Source organism: Stegostoma tigrinum, chromosome 25, assembly GCF_030684315.1.
Source record: "Stegostoma tigrinum isolate sSteTig4 chromosome 25, sSteTig4.hap1, whole genome shotgun sequence".
Taxonomy (NCBI): Eukaryota; Metazoa; Chordata; class Chondrichthyes; order Orectolobiformes; family Stegostomatidae; genus Stegostoma; species Stegostoma tigrinum.
This window is the reverse complement of record NC_081378.1, coordinates 24,808,835-24,823,365: the sequence shown is the minus strand read 5'-3', so window position 1 is coordinate 24,823,365 and position 14,531 is coordinate 24,808,835. Positions and strand designations below refer to the sequence as shown.

At 38.9% G+C, this 14,531-nt stretch overlaps 2 protein-coding genes across 2 annotated transcripts in view; one reads left to right on the top strand and one right to left on the bottom strand.

The window, feature by feature from the left end:
* Window positions 1–5,917: 5,917 nt before the first annotated feature.
* tmem60 (transmembrane protein 60) lies at window positions 5,918–6,310 on the top strand. The gene has a single exon (XM_048554583.1). It carries the CDS (start codon window positions 5,918–5,920, stop codon window positions 6,308–6,310), a length of 393 nt encoding a protein of 130 aa, XP_048410540.1.
* Window positions 6,311–6,886: 576 nt separating this feature from the next.
* LOC125463268 (lysine-specific demethylase RSBN1L-like) overlaps window positions 6,887–14,531 on the bottom strand; it is a 63,716-nt gene continuing 56,071 nt past the window's right edge. The window contains exon 7 of the mRNA XM_048554326.2: window positions 6,887–13,571. Within this exon, the coding sequence (XP_048410283.1) occupies window positions 13,077–13,571 (495 nt within the window). The 3' untranslated portion in view covers window positions 6,887–13,076. The remainder of the gene's footprint in view (window positions 13,572–14,531) is intronic.

Sequence of the window (14,531 nt, the reverse complement as noted above, 5' to 3'; positions counted from 1 at the left end):
GATTGTAATACACATTCATGTGGGAGCGAAGACTGAGCAATCCAGATGTTTCTCCAGTGAAGTTCAAAATGAGCATGATCTATGTACATTTTATCATTAGTTACTGCTAACATTATTAGGTAGACAAAAGCCACATCACAGTAGCCTCAGTGCTGTGGATGATAATCAATAATTAATAACTAACAATTGCATTACTGCACAATTATGTTTGGTAATTGCCTTACAAAGACTTGATACTGTTTTTCCAGCGACAAAGAATGCGTGTTTATTTTGTGTAAAAGGTTTACGGAGGTGAATAAATGTTGAGTGAAGTCATCTGCTGTGTGATAGTAGCCTTTACTGTTTCTTAATGATACCATCTGGTCATTGTTTGCCCTGTTGGAATGCCTGAGTTGAACCCCAAACACCCCATATCCTCTCTGTCCATTTGTTTAGAATATGGGATATAGCAAGTTATTTTTAACTTCTCTTCTTTAGTCTCTATTCCTCTTTTAACCACTTGCTTACTATTTATGTGCCTATTTCAGTACCAGAGCATTTTGGAGATAGTGACCGTAACCGAGTTAGAATTAGGAAAGTTATGGAAAAGGATAAGGACGAGCTGGGAATAAAACGGAGGGGACTTGAAGCCATAAGTATACATCAGGTTAAAGATGAGAACCAAACAGGATAAGCCCCTCCAAATGAATGTGGTAAGCAGCTTGAGAGAGTTCCTATTCTTCCTTCACACCCCTTATATCCCTTGGGAAGAGGAAGCAAAGGTTCCTGAAATATTGTTTTATAATACCCCTGTGAAGTACTTTGGGACAGGTCACAATGGTAAAGGCATGTCATTGTTGAGATGTTCTACCAAACTTTCAACAAAGTGTTTGAAGATACATTGCAGTGTGAGATTATGAAATAAAAGAGGCTTAGTATATTTATTTGGTCAATTGTTTACAGGGCAACAAATTCATTTCTTTAATGCTCTAGAATTAGTGCACATATTAAATAGCACAGGTTTTATCAGCCAATTCCATTCAGCTTGGTTTAACACTACTCTTAACTGGAAAACGCTCAAGCTCAAAAAGGGCAAATCTTGTCTCTTGAACTTTTGAAATTCTTTCCTGGAGTGGATCCATTTCTCAGTCATTTCACCCCTAAGTTCTGCCTACAAAGTTAAGGGAAAATAACAGTACATAATAAGCTACTGCAAACAAATCAGCAATCCGTTGACTCTGCTTCACATGCAGTGCATTATGTATTGTTTACTGGGCTTGTTGTAACGTGAAATAAACAAACTAATATTTCACTCTGTTCATTCAGATAAACAGTACTTTAGATATATACCGTATTTAAGGCATATCTACCACTAATGCACAAAGTTTATACCAACAAAACTTATTGCCCATTCCAAATGGCCCTAAAACAAAGGTTGGTGATGAACCATATTCTTGAACCATTGAAGTCTTTTCTTCTGTAGGTACACCCACAGTGCTGTTAGGTAAGGAGTCCTAGGATTTTGATCAATACTGAAGAAACAGTGATGCTTTTCCAAGTCAGAGTATTGTAAGAGCTGGAGATATGCTCATGTTATGATACTCCCCTATGCTTGCTGCCACTTTCTTTTTGGTAATAAAAGTCATTGGATGGAAAGGTGCCACCAACGGTGTTTTGGCAAGTTGCCACAGTGCTTCTTGTATGTTGTATACACTGCAGTCACTGTGTACTGTAACTGAGGTAGTGAACACTTAATCAATGGTGAACACTGTCAATTTTCTTGAGTGTTGGAGTTGACTCTTCCAGCCAAGCGCGGTTTATAACATCACATTCGTAAATTTTGTCTTGTGGATGTTGGAACGGCTTTGGGGAACAGCAGCTGTGTTACTCACAACAGAATTCCAGGTTTCTGATTGTTTTCTGTAGCCAGTGTTTACATGGCCAATCTGGCTACGTTTCTGGTCAATGATGACTCCAAGATGTTAACGGTGAAGTTTCAACAAAGGTAACATCGTTAAAATGTCAAGGGGAGATGGTTAAATTCTTTCATGCTGGAAATGATCATTACCTGACATTGGCATTGTGTATACGGTATTTGCAACTTATTAGTCTAAGCCTAAATGATGTCTGAGTTTCACTTCATATGTGCACAGACTCCTTCACTATCTGAGGAGTTGCTAAAGTACTTAATGGACAACTAAATTTGTAAAAACAATGAAAGGTCCAGATAACAATGGGATTAGAAAAGAGACCCATAACAATGGAGTGATATGAATGTAAACCATAATTTGAGCAATTCCAGATCTTTAGTTAAATTGAAACTAATTTGCTTATAATCAAGACAAGACAAATTCAAAAGAAAACAATGAGATTCAACTAATTTCTACGTGAAACACTATTCTCCATCTACCACGTTCTTAAAATATCAATCCCCAAAGCAAGGAGAATCTTTTATCTTTTCTGTCCACATATACATACAGAACACGTTTGGCACTTGTACTTTTAAGTTTGCAATTTCCTTCCCGGACATATGCTAGTTGAAGAATACCTGCTGGCATCCCCTTCCCAGAAATCGACCTTTTACTAGGTCGGGTTCACTACAACAACCAGGATCAATAATTTTGGGTTTAATAGACCTTATACTCTGATTAAGTGAATAAATTTTGAGTGAGTTACAATTGAACTACAGATTATCATCATGTGATCTATATTTGAAACATTGCAGATAGTGGTATTACGCCTAATTTAGAAAGATAGTGATACTTAGGAACTAGTTAGAAGCAATTCTTTCATGCAAATTTTGGAAAAAAAATTTGTTCTTTAACCTTCTTCAAAAACTTGAACAGCAGTACAAGTTTCACCATCAGTATCTGTTAATGCCACCACATTAATATCAACCAAGTAGAAGCTAGATACATGAGACCGTAGACATATAAGTAGAATTAGGCGGTTCAGCCCAATGAGTCTGCTTTTCCATTCAGTCATGGCTGATAACTTTCTCAAAACCCCTCTCCTGCCTTCTCTCCCTAACCCTTAATCCCCTTACTAATCAAGAACCCATCTATCTTATCTTAAACACTCAAAAACTTGCTCTCCACAGCCCTTTGTGGCAATGAATTCCATAGAGTTACCACCGCCTCATGGAAGAAATTCATTTCAGTTCTAACGGGCCATCCGTTTAACCTGAGGCTGCGCCTTTAGGTCCTAGTCTCTCCTATTAGTGGAAACATCTTTTCCACGTCTACTCTATCCAGGCCTCTCACAGTATTCTTTTAAGTTTCAATCAGATCTCCCACTCATCCTTCTAAACTCCAACACAGACTCGGAGCCCTCAACTGCTCCTCTTATGACAAGCCCTCCACTGCCAGGATCATTCCTGTAAATCTCCTCTGGACACCTACTAACACCAGTATGCTTTTCCTTAGATATTGGCCCAAAACTGCTCACAATATTCCAAACGTGAATATGCAAAAATGGTAGATGGAAAACACTCAAGTGATCAAACACTATGTACTGGAATTAATTTCTGATTACTCTCAGAAGATTTCTAAAGTTTATTTTTAACCTAACTGGTTGAGGATTTATAAAAGTAATCTATTTGCTTCTCCATGAAAACCTCTTGCTCGTTGATGGGAAGAAAACATTCAGTTATATTGCTTAGAGGCAATATTATTGAATACTGCAGACTAAATGGACTAATTGGTCTTGCTTTATCCATCTTTCTCACTTATTGGTTAATGGTCAGTGCGTTATAATAACAACCCTGTCCATTGCAACAATTTGAGCTCTTCCACTTGATGAAATACATTACCTAGCCTAATGATTCAACTGCTATATTGATGCCAAGGTACTGCCACATTAACTTATCATGAAGAATAAAATGGAGAAAACGACGTGCAAATGTAATTCAGAGCGATTAGCACTGACGTAAGGGACTGTAAGATATGAAATGAAACTCGTATAACTGTATCATAACATTTGTCGAAACATCGAGGAAACATTCGAAAGGCGGGCAGTATTTCCTGCACCTGTTTTAGATGAGAATGACATTAGCGACTTTTGAGAAGATTTGTAGCTCAGGTTGAAGTTCTGGATGTGAGATTGCTCGCTGAGCTGGAAGGTTAGTTTTCAGACGTTTCGTCACCATTCTAGGTAACATCATCAGTGAGCCTCCGACGAAGCGCTGGTGTTATGTCCCGCTTTCGATTTATCTGGTTAGGTTTCCTTGGGTTGGTGATGTCATTTCCGACACTTACCAACAGGTGGCGATAGACCCGACCCCACAACTAGAGAACTGAATCACAGCCTTACTCAAAAAACTTCAAAAATCTGGAGAATTAAACAAGAGAGACTTCCAAAAAATGAAACCAGATGGATCCAACACACGACACTTCTACGGGCTACCAAAAACTCACAAACCAGGACCCCCCCCCCCGCCTCAGACCCATAGTGTCGCTGCCTGGAACACCAACCTACAGATTAGCCAAGGAACTACACCAAAGACTAAAACACCTAGTAGAAGACTCCCGCCACTCCATTCGCTCCACCCAAGAATTCCTGAACACCAAAGACACCAAGATAGAAGAGGATGAAATAATGGTCTCCTTTGACGTAACAGCCCCATTCACACCCATCAACATCAACCTGGCCAAAGAAACACTGACTACACTATTAGAAGAGCCGAAGACACACACACCAGACACCACCAACCTCATCAGCAAGGACATCATCAAGCTAATGGACCTGTGCCTTACCACCCACTTCACTTTCAATAATAAAATCTACAGACAAACCAACTGTACACCCATGGGATCTCCGATATCAGGGTTCTTAGCCAAGGCAGTAATGCAGAGACTCAAACAAACAGCTCTGCCAATCATCCAACCCAAACTTTGGGTCCGCTATGTGGATGACACCTTTGTCATCACTAAACAAAACAAATTAGACGAAACCTTCAAGACCATCAACAATACCCTTTACTGGCATAACATTCACAAAAGAGGAGGAAAACAATAACAAACTGCCATTCCTATGTCACAGTAGAACGAACAGTCAATGGGGAACTTCAAACCAGCGTCTACAGAAAAACAACACGTACGGACCAAATACTGAACTACAGGAGCAACCATCCCAACACCCACAAACAAAGCTGCATTAGAACATTATTCCAACGAGCCACCATACACTGCAGCACAGAGGAACCACGCAGAGCAGAAGAAAATCACCTATACAGCATATTCAAAAAGAACGAGTACCCAATGAACACAGTCCGCCGATTTCTCAGCAATAAACCCAAACAAACAGACAAAACGGGCTCAGAAACCATAACCACTCTCCCCTACATCAAAGACATTTCCAAAATGACTGCCAGACTACTCGCATCTCTTGGCATCAGGGTAGCCCACAAACCCACCAACACACTAAAACAGCAGCTCATGAACTTAAAAGACCCTATACAGACAACAAACAAAACAAACGTCATCTACAAAATACCATGCAAGAACTGTGACAAACACTACATTGGACAAACTGGCAGAAAGCTAGCCACCAGGATACATGAACATCAACTAGCCACAAAACAACATGACCCACTATCACTCGTATCCTCACATACAGAGGAGGAAGGACACCACTTTGATTGGGACAACACATCCATCCTAGGACAAGCCAAACAGAGACACGCACGAGAATTCCTAGAAGCGTGGTGTTCCAACCGGAACTCCATCAACAAACACACTGGCTCCAAATCAATCTACCATCCCCTGAGAAAAAGAACAGGAAATGACATCACCAACCCAAGGAAACCTAACCAGATAAATAGAAAGTGGGACATAACACCAGCGCTTCGTTGGAGGCTCACTGATGATGTTGCCTAGAATGGTGACGAAACGTCTGAAAACTAACCTTCCAGCTCAGCGAGCAAACTCACATCCAGAGAATGTCATTAGGACAGAGGGTTTTAATGACTTGGCTCTTTACCTTGCTCTTCTTAATTGTGTTGGTCCTGAAATTGGATGATCAAACGCCTTGGAACTGGATCCTCATATTCATGCCGCTCTGGATTTTTGATACCATTCTATTAATGATGTTGATCGTAAAGATTATAAGGAGATGCAAATCGGGCTATGACAGGAACAGTAATAATCTCAAGAAAGATGTCTGGTATTTCTGCGCCATGCTGTTTAAACTAAGTTTTCTGTTGGCACTGAGCGCCAGACTGGAACATTTCTCACAAATGAAACTCACTTTCGTTTTTATACCACTTTGGCTCTTGCTCATCGGAGCAGTTGGTGATTTAGTGTATAATATGTATTCTATGAGACAAGATTAATAGCGGGTCTATAGGTTTTTTGTTGTCATCCTAATCATTGTCCAAACAGCAGTGATTGATGCGGGACTGCACAAAAACATACCGAAAAACTTATTGAACAGTATATTTCAACTTATTTTTCCAGGTCTAATTCTACTGCGTTGAAAACGTCACAATTTACGGCTGCTTTCATCGAGCTTTGTGAAGTTTTCTTAATATAACCACGTATAAAAGGATCAGAACAGGATGTAGTCATACCACGGGTTTGTTCAAATATATAATTTGTGCAATTGGAATAATTTCCTACAATGTTTTGATAATTACACTGTAACAATATGGGAACGGCCTTTTTTCTGTATAGATGGTTTCTGTACCTAATGCTTGAACTTACATCTACAGAACACAAATTTAGAAAATATAAATTAGTTAGAAATAAGGTTATATCATGGATTTGGTCAATCTGAGGATAAATATAATGAATTGACTTGTTGCATGTTTACTAGTATTATTAGGCAAAGGTCGCAGTACTGTCTTGAATCTCATTCAAAATGTTGTTTATTAAGCAAACAGTTGATTACAAAGGATTGCAATATTTTCAAATCTGCACAAAAGCCAAATAATGCAGACATCTTTTCCAGTCACTTGCTGTATTAAATGTCAACAATATGCAAAGAAAAGTTTTTCTTCTACACTTTGTGGGCATATTTCCAAAGCAAACAACCATGGACCATGAAAAATATGTGCAAGATACAATGAATGAATGACAATGTGATAGAGGAAAGGGCACTAAGGCAGGAGGCAAGCTCCATCTGTTCCAGTGTTGTGTAATAACATCTCTGAACAGACAGATTAGAAAATATCAGTCATTGTAGCAGTATTCATCTCATCCATTTAGGACCAGGGTAATTAAAGGTCAGCGATACAGATGTTCCCTCCCACCCACCATTTGTGAAGGAACCCATTACTGGCTCTAGTAAAATCCAATTCTAAAGTTGCCATAGTCTTAAGAGGACCATAAGACTGTTCTGAGGAGGGGACTGGTGGTGAATTTAACCTTAAAGTTACCACACTTCAAACAAGGTCAAGAAGGTAGGATATTTACGGTAGCTTCAACCAGTCCCATTCTACAAGATAACAAAGCGTGAAGCTGGATGTGCTCATTCAGCTTCATGCTTTGTTATCTTGGATTCTCCAGCATCTGCAGTTCCCATTATCTCTGATCACCATTCTACAAGATAATCCCTTTAAAAAGGCATATCAGGGTTACTGCTTTAGACAGCATGTTGCGGGGCACCATCAACACAAATGCTAAACAAAAATCATCCTGGAAAGCACCAAAACCACACTAGAAAATACCCTTCATTGGGACAGCTAGTTGAGCAAATCACCCAGAGGAGTGGGAAGCCTAGGCCAAGAGGCAAAATGTGATTGGCCTCGCAGCCACAGGAGGCCCAAACGGTGTGGTGTACAATTAATACTTTCTCTGGAATGTCAAACTCTGTCCCCCCCTCTGTGCACCCCCATCCATAACCATGTCTCCATCCTTTTCTGACCCCCTCCAAAGCCTCTGCTACCAGCGTGAAAGATCAATTCTTTATACCTCTCTCCATAGATAGAACAACAGAGACCAATTTAAAAGCTGGTTCAATGTTGGCATTTACGCTCCACAAGCCTTCTCTCACTCTGCTTCATCCAACTAGCATAACCTTCAATCCTTTTCTCCTTACATAGCTATCATTTGCCTCCACCCTTCTGTCAATCAGGTCTGAATTCCCTCTACTTTTTAGACAAGTAAGTTTAGCTCAATGTGCACTTGACTCTGAGTCACAACATTGTGGATTGAATTAATGCAGGGCTTGAACACACAAGTTGTTAAGCTGTCAGAAATACAGTTTTTCAGATGACATGTTGAAACATGGCACCATGTCTACTTAGGTGAATGTTGGAAATCTCAGGTAATATTTGACCAAGTACAGGGGGCTTTCCTCAGTGACTCAACCATTATTTGGCAAACAGGTGAGAAAACAGATTAATTATTGATAATTATTACATTACTGATTGTGGAGTGTACTGAGTTCACATTAGTTACCTAGCTTTTAAAATAATTACTTCAACAAGTACGTAAATGAAAGCAAAACGTGGAATCTGAAACAATTTGTGTGTATGTATGTATTTAGAACTGGATTCAGGTTGTTGGCAGTGCTAGCAGCCTCTGAGAAGTCAGAAACAGTTAATTTTGAGTGCCAAACTGAAAGGCGTTGGAATTAAAAAATGACTTCTGACAGAGGTTAAGTTTCTCCAGCTTCAATGTTTTTTTCAAAAAGTACTTAATTTGTTTGTTTTTTGCACAGATGTTGAACGGTCATGAAAAGTCTTATACAAAAATGTTACTCTTTGCATCTACTATTTTTGGGTTTAACAAATATGTGGGGTTTCCACTATCTTAGTAAACTTTATGATTTTAAAACAAACCTCAGATTTTTCTTTTTTTAAGAAGACAGAAAACAGCACTAGCATGTTCAGTATTTAAGTTTATTCTCTTAGCAGCTAACCTAATGCAAAACAATGCTACTATATCTTATTCTAATCCATTCCAGCTCATCCAACACCCTCTTCCTTGCTGTCTAGAATTTCACCTAATCTATCAATATATGAACTTGAATTTTCCCTTACTGTTCAAATTCTGAGATGAATTACTCTCCATTTTCTCAGTTCCTACATTCCAACAGCCAGCCATTATTGACGTTCATTAGAAGAAGAATCAGGACTACACCTCATCACTGATCTTGAGAATGCAAAGGGTTATGTTAAGAGATATCAAAGCAAGTTCCACAATGATGAGAGGTTCTTCTAGCTGCATAGCACATGTATACTAGGTTGTTTTTTCCAGTTACTGGTGAAATTTGTACAAGTTGTTGAAGATTAAGTGCCAAGTAACATCCAATGTATTACTGCAACAAGCATAAAAAGTACTAGATCTGCACCTTAAATTCTGTAAGCTGCAGGCTTATGGGTCATGTGCAGGAAAATGGGATGAGAAAGGGCATCTGGGTGTTTTTGGGACAGCATGAACAGGATAGGCAGAACATCCGCTTTCTGTGCTCCAGCATTTCTACGGTTCATAAAGTGTGCCAATATTGCCAAGAAAAGTGCAGTCATTAGAAAACAGCAAGCATCAGAAATTCTAGACAGCTTCGCTTCAAGGGGATCCTCGCACACTTTGTTGCTTAAAGACCTGATTGCCAATCGTTCTTTGGAAAGTGGCAAGAAAAAGATCTCCTAGATGAAATAGGAGTTTTGTGTTTTTTCTAATACGTATTTAGAATTGGATTCAGATGGGTGGATGAAGAAATCTTCCTTCTGCTCTCTGACTTAAGATAATTAGTTTAATGAAAAGGCACACCACCAGAATAGAAATGAACTGTCGATGTTTCAAAATTAATTTGGAGATCTGTTTAATACCAATCTCTCTCATGCTATTGAGGGAAGACAGTAAATCACTCATGATGTAACACAAAAGGCTGCTCCAAGCATGGACTTTGCTACTCGATTTGGTTTCAGTATTATCTTCATTGACACTTGCATTGTGCACATTAGGGAAGAACATATCTCTCATACAGACAAACTTCACATCCAAAAGTCCAAGAACATTCTCACTACCCAAATATTTAACTTACAGACGATGCACGAAGGGGATGCAGAAGATGGTTAAAAATGACTGCATATTCACAACATTAATTTGCTACATTGTTATTTTATAAATTATTCATTAGCTGGAATTCAACTCTGCTAAAGCAGTTTTACATGAAACTGCTTACAACCTTTCAGTCCACAGTATTGACATTTTGCTGTTCTCAGCAATGGTTTCTAAGCAATCACAGTATGATGGTAGAAAAATACTAAGCCTGGCTTTGAGAAGAGAATGTCAACCAGAATTCCAGAGCTGACTAAGCAAACAGCTCTTGTAGAAAATGCACTTGTGAACAGAAGAATGGATGACCAAATTTAGCTATAATGATCCCTGATGAAGTACTCACCATTTATAATTCCCATACAAAAGAGGTGTTACCTTGTTCATACAGAGGGTTGAAGTGCAACTGTAGTTCTACAGGAATTGTGCCTTAAAGAGAGGTTAATAAGTGCAAACAACAAAAGTTAAAATATAACCACATAAAAGACAATGAACAGAAGAACTTAAACATTTGGTGGGAAAAAATCTCAAAATGCTCATTTGAACCTTGAAGTTTCTTTCCTTGTACCACTGAGTCTCAAAGTATCTGCAACTTGGACCAAGTGGTTATGCGCAAACCTTGGCTGCAAGTTATCAACGAACTGTTAATATGTGGAAAACATTAGTGCTGGGTCCAAACCACACTTCATTCGTAAAAGTCATTAATAATAATATAGGTCCAGAAATAAGTTAATTTTTTCTTCAAAACAACCATAGTGCTCTTAAGTTCCGGCTCGGCTGAGATGAACTGACTTAATACAGCAGTAATAAACTGAATTGCTCTCTTTTCTCTCCCTGCCCCACCACACCACATTTCTTTCCATAAAGTGCAGTGAATCTTAACGTGCATATTAACAGAACATTGTAAGCAATGGAGTTTTGGATGTGGGAATATCATGATGTTACAGGGAGAATGGTCATCTGATTTGATGGCATAATACTATGTTGATTGTGTTGCTGTTTGAAAAACAAGGACTTAAATCCAGCCCAAATTAAAATGTAAGGCTAGTTCAATCATCAACACTTACCAAACTGAGCTGATAAAACTGTCACATTTATCCTGAGATCATGATGACTTTCTTATAATACACATCTAGCACAACTACAGAACATTATTTTCAACATTAATGAGTGACACAAAAGGTAATGCCTTAGAATTTGTGGTTCTAATGATGATGAAACTGTCAGTGTTTGTGATCACTACAGTGTAAAACTAGCAGCAACATCTGATATCCAGAAAAGCAGTTAATGTGGATAAACAGAAGTTGTTGTCGGTGATAATTTGACTTTATGAAGGTGTGAGAGAACAATCAGCACAATCACAATAAATTGACATGATAAACACACTATTCTTATTTTGCAATCAAGTAAATTGTCAATCAGATGTAACTGATAATTAACAGTATATTAAATCATAATTAATATGGTGTGGTGCAGTCGTAGTGTCCCTACCTCTGAGTCAGAAGTTCCTAGATTCAAGTCCCATCAACTCCAAAGTGTATCTTAACATCTCTGAATAGATTGGTTAGAAAATATCTGAATGATAATTATTGCTCAACCACCTTTCTGGCCCTGACAATTAATTTTACATATGTGGAACCCCTTTTCCCCCCAAGGACATGTGAAAATTAAATTTACATTTTTTTAAAAATCATATTTTAGTTTTTCTTACTGTACATGGATTAAAATATACATTATAATCCTTGCCTTCTACTTCATGCTCTGAAAATTGGAATAACTCTTTAGTCTGACTGACTGATCAGTTGCCAACATTGTTGTTGAATGCTGCAGTTTGTGCCAAATTCAAATCAGAACAGAAATCCAAACTCTTGAAGCTCCAGCAAACTTTTGACAGTAGCTTGTTGAGATCAGCAGCAAACACCCTTACTGTCAGTGACTGCAAATTCAGGGGTATGGTGCATACAAAGTGCTCCAAATATGTGCATCCATGCGTCAAAATAGTACAGACTGAAAAATTATTTAAAAACAAATCATCCTAGGTCTTGTACAACTTGAGCCGACGCCATAGAACACTAACTTTGTTTCACTTAGTGCAATAGGGAAATAAAGCAATACATAGTATAGCTAATTCAGCTATTAGATGCTGCAATTTTGAAACTTGGTCCTGCCCAAATACAGATGAAGCGAGGCATGGCATCCTAGTTAAAAAGCATACCCTAGGTGAAACGTTAAAATTACAACTGATTTTTGTGAAGACAGTATTTGCAGAAATTTAGTGAAGGATAACGTTTAAAAACTAGCTTAAGTCAGCTACTGGTACATCAGTGTCTTGGACAACATCGCATAATGAATACCTTTATTTTAAAATCTAGAATATGACCATCTGCACTCAATTCCCTTCTCCCCTCCCCCTGGGAGAGAAAGAAGAGAGAAAATTCTGATTTGTCTGCACGGTTACACAAATTTTGTCACGTCTACATTAGGCGAAATAAAATAATGTAGGTGTAAAATAGCCAAAGGCTACTACTTTTGGTACTTACATATGTAAAAACATTAAAGTACACTGAACCTTTATTAAGTGGTTCAGATTTTAGTTTGAAATTGTACTACATAATTATAATAAAAGATGTATTTACACTACTGTGTTGACACAAATACCAGTATTCAAACTTGCAACTAGGTTGACATAAGCTCTATGGATAAGCTTGAATTTGGAAACAATTTTGGCTCAGCTTACAAAAAGTATGTGCCGAGGTCAACTCTGCTTCTATCCTCATGACTTTTTAATCTAATAACAAAAAAGTAATTTTGAAAACCTTTTATTTTTCCCATTTAACCTGCAGTATGACAGTGCACCTGCCCCTTAAGTGCTGTTAAGTTTCACAGTTATGGACAGGCACTGAGGAATGTTACAAAGCTACATGTACTTTTCTGTCCTACCATGTAACAGTCTTGAGAACAATAACAAGCTTGCCCCATAGAACTTACATAAGCAAGAACATATATTGTACGTCACACCATTGTCCAGATACATTTTTAAAAAAAAATAAAAGCTTCAAAGAATATACACAGATATCAATAAGAAAAGTTCCGTTGCTACTCATGCAAATCTGGCTTTACTGAAGGTAGCTGTTGTTCATCTCCACAGTCAGTTTGGATGTTTGAACACACGAGATCTTTTGACTCAGTTACAGACTGTGATTCACTGCTTTTAGGTTCCACTTTCATTTTTGGGAGCTCTGTGAAATTAAGTTCTATTTTTACTTCTCGATGTCTTGCATCTTCAGAGGTGATGTCGTCCCTCTGTTGTTTATCCTCAGTTTCTAATTTGATAACAGGGCACTTGGTGTCTGGTGGCAATTCTTGATTTACAGAAGCACATTCTTGAGCACATGGTTCTCCTGCATCTGGGTGATACTGTCTCAACCGTACATGCCACGCCAAGCTGCAAACTGCAGAGACAGTCTTGAACTGGTGTACAACATTCCGGGGAATGAAATATACATCGTTATCATATAGCTGAATCCTCGCATAGCGAATACCTTCTCTTCGTATCTGGTTGAGTTTTGCATCATCTACCCATTGAACACACTAAAAACAAGATGAGAAAATAGTGTTCAGTAATGCAAACTGTTCACAAACTATATAAAACACAGTAGCTTCAAGTGCATTGATTCACCCCAGAAATTAATTTTTTTTGTTTCCAATCAAGAGGTTAGAATTAATCAAATTGTTGCTCACATGAGTTCACTGGTCTGCATTTCAAGTTCTCAATTTCACCACCAGGTGGAGTGAGCTGTGCTTTGACAAAATAGTTTTGGGAGGCTGATGTTTCCCCACAGGAAAAAGCCTCCCCGTACACAGGCAATGTCACAGATTTTTCCTCATATTCATGATGATTCGCAGACTGATGAGTATCAGTGACCGGTCCAAATGGACTTAGGTGACAAAACTAAACTGGCGCAACAGTGAAGCTACATTCTTTGGGATGGCAGCAGGTCAGACAGCATCCATGGAGAGACAGCAAGCTAACCACTCAAGTCTAGATGACTGTTCATCAGAGCTGAAGTGAAGTGTGGAGGGGGCAGCATTTATACTAAAACTTGAGAGGAGCGGCGTTGGGGTAGTGGGTGTAGGGTGCTGGTGGAGAAAAGATGTTGACAGTTCAGATTAAGTGATTTGAATGTGAGAACAGCAGAACAAGGGTGTGTCTAACTGCCAGACTTGAAAGGACAGTTAGAGAAAAAAAAACTGCAGATGCTGGAACCCAAGTAAACAAACAGAAGGCTGGCAGAACACAGCAAACCAGGGAGCATTTGGAGGAAAGGAGCAGTAACGTTTCCGACATTACCCTTCTTCAGGACTAGATGTGGGGGTAAGGGGGAGCTGCAGGTAAAGTGAGGGAGGGGAGGGATGGAGGGGGAAAGGTAGCGATAGTGGACTCTGGTAGTAGGTACAACCTGGTTGGTTGGTGGGAGGGGTGAATGCAGTTGGTGGCTGGAAGGGAGGGTCAGAAGGCGGATCAGAGGGAGGAAGTGGGGCCGGAAAGGG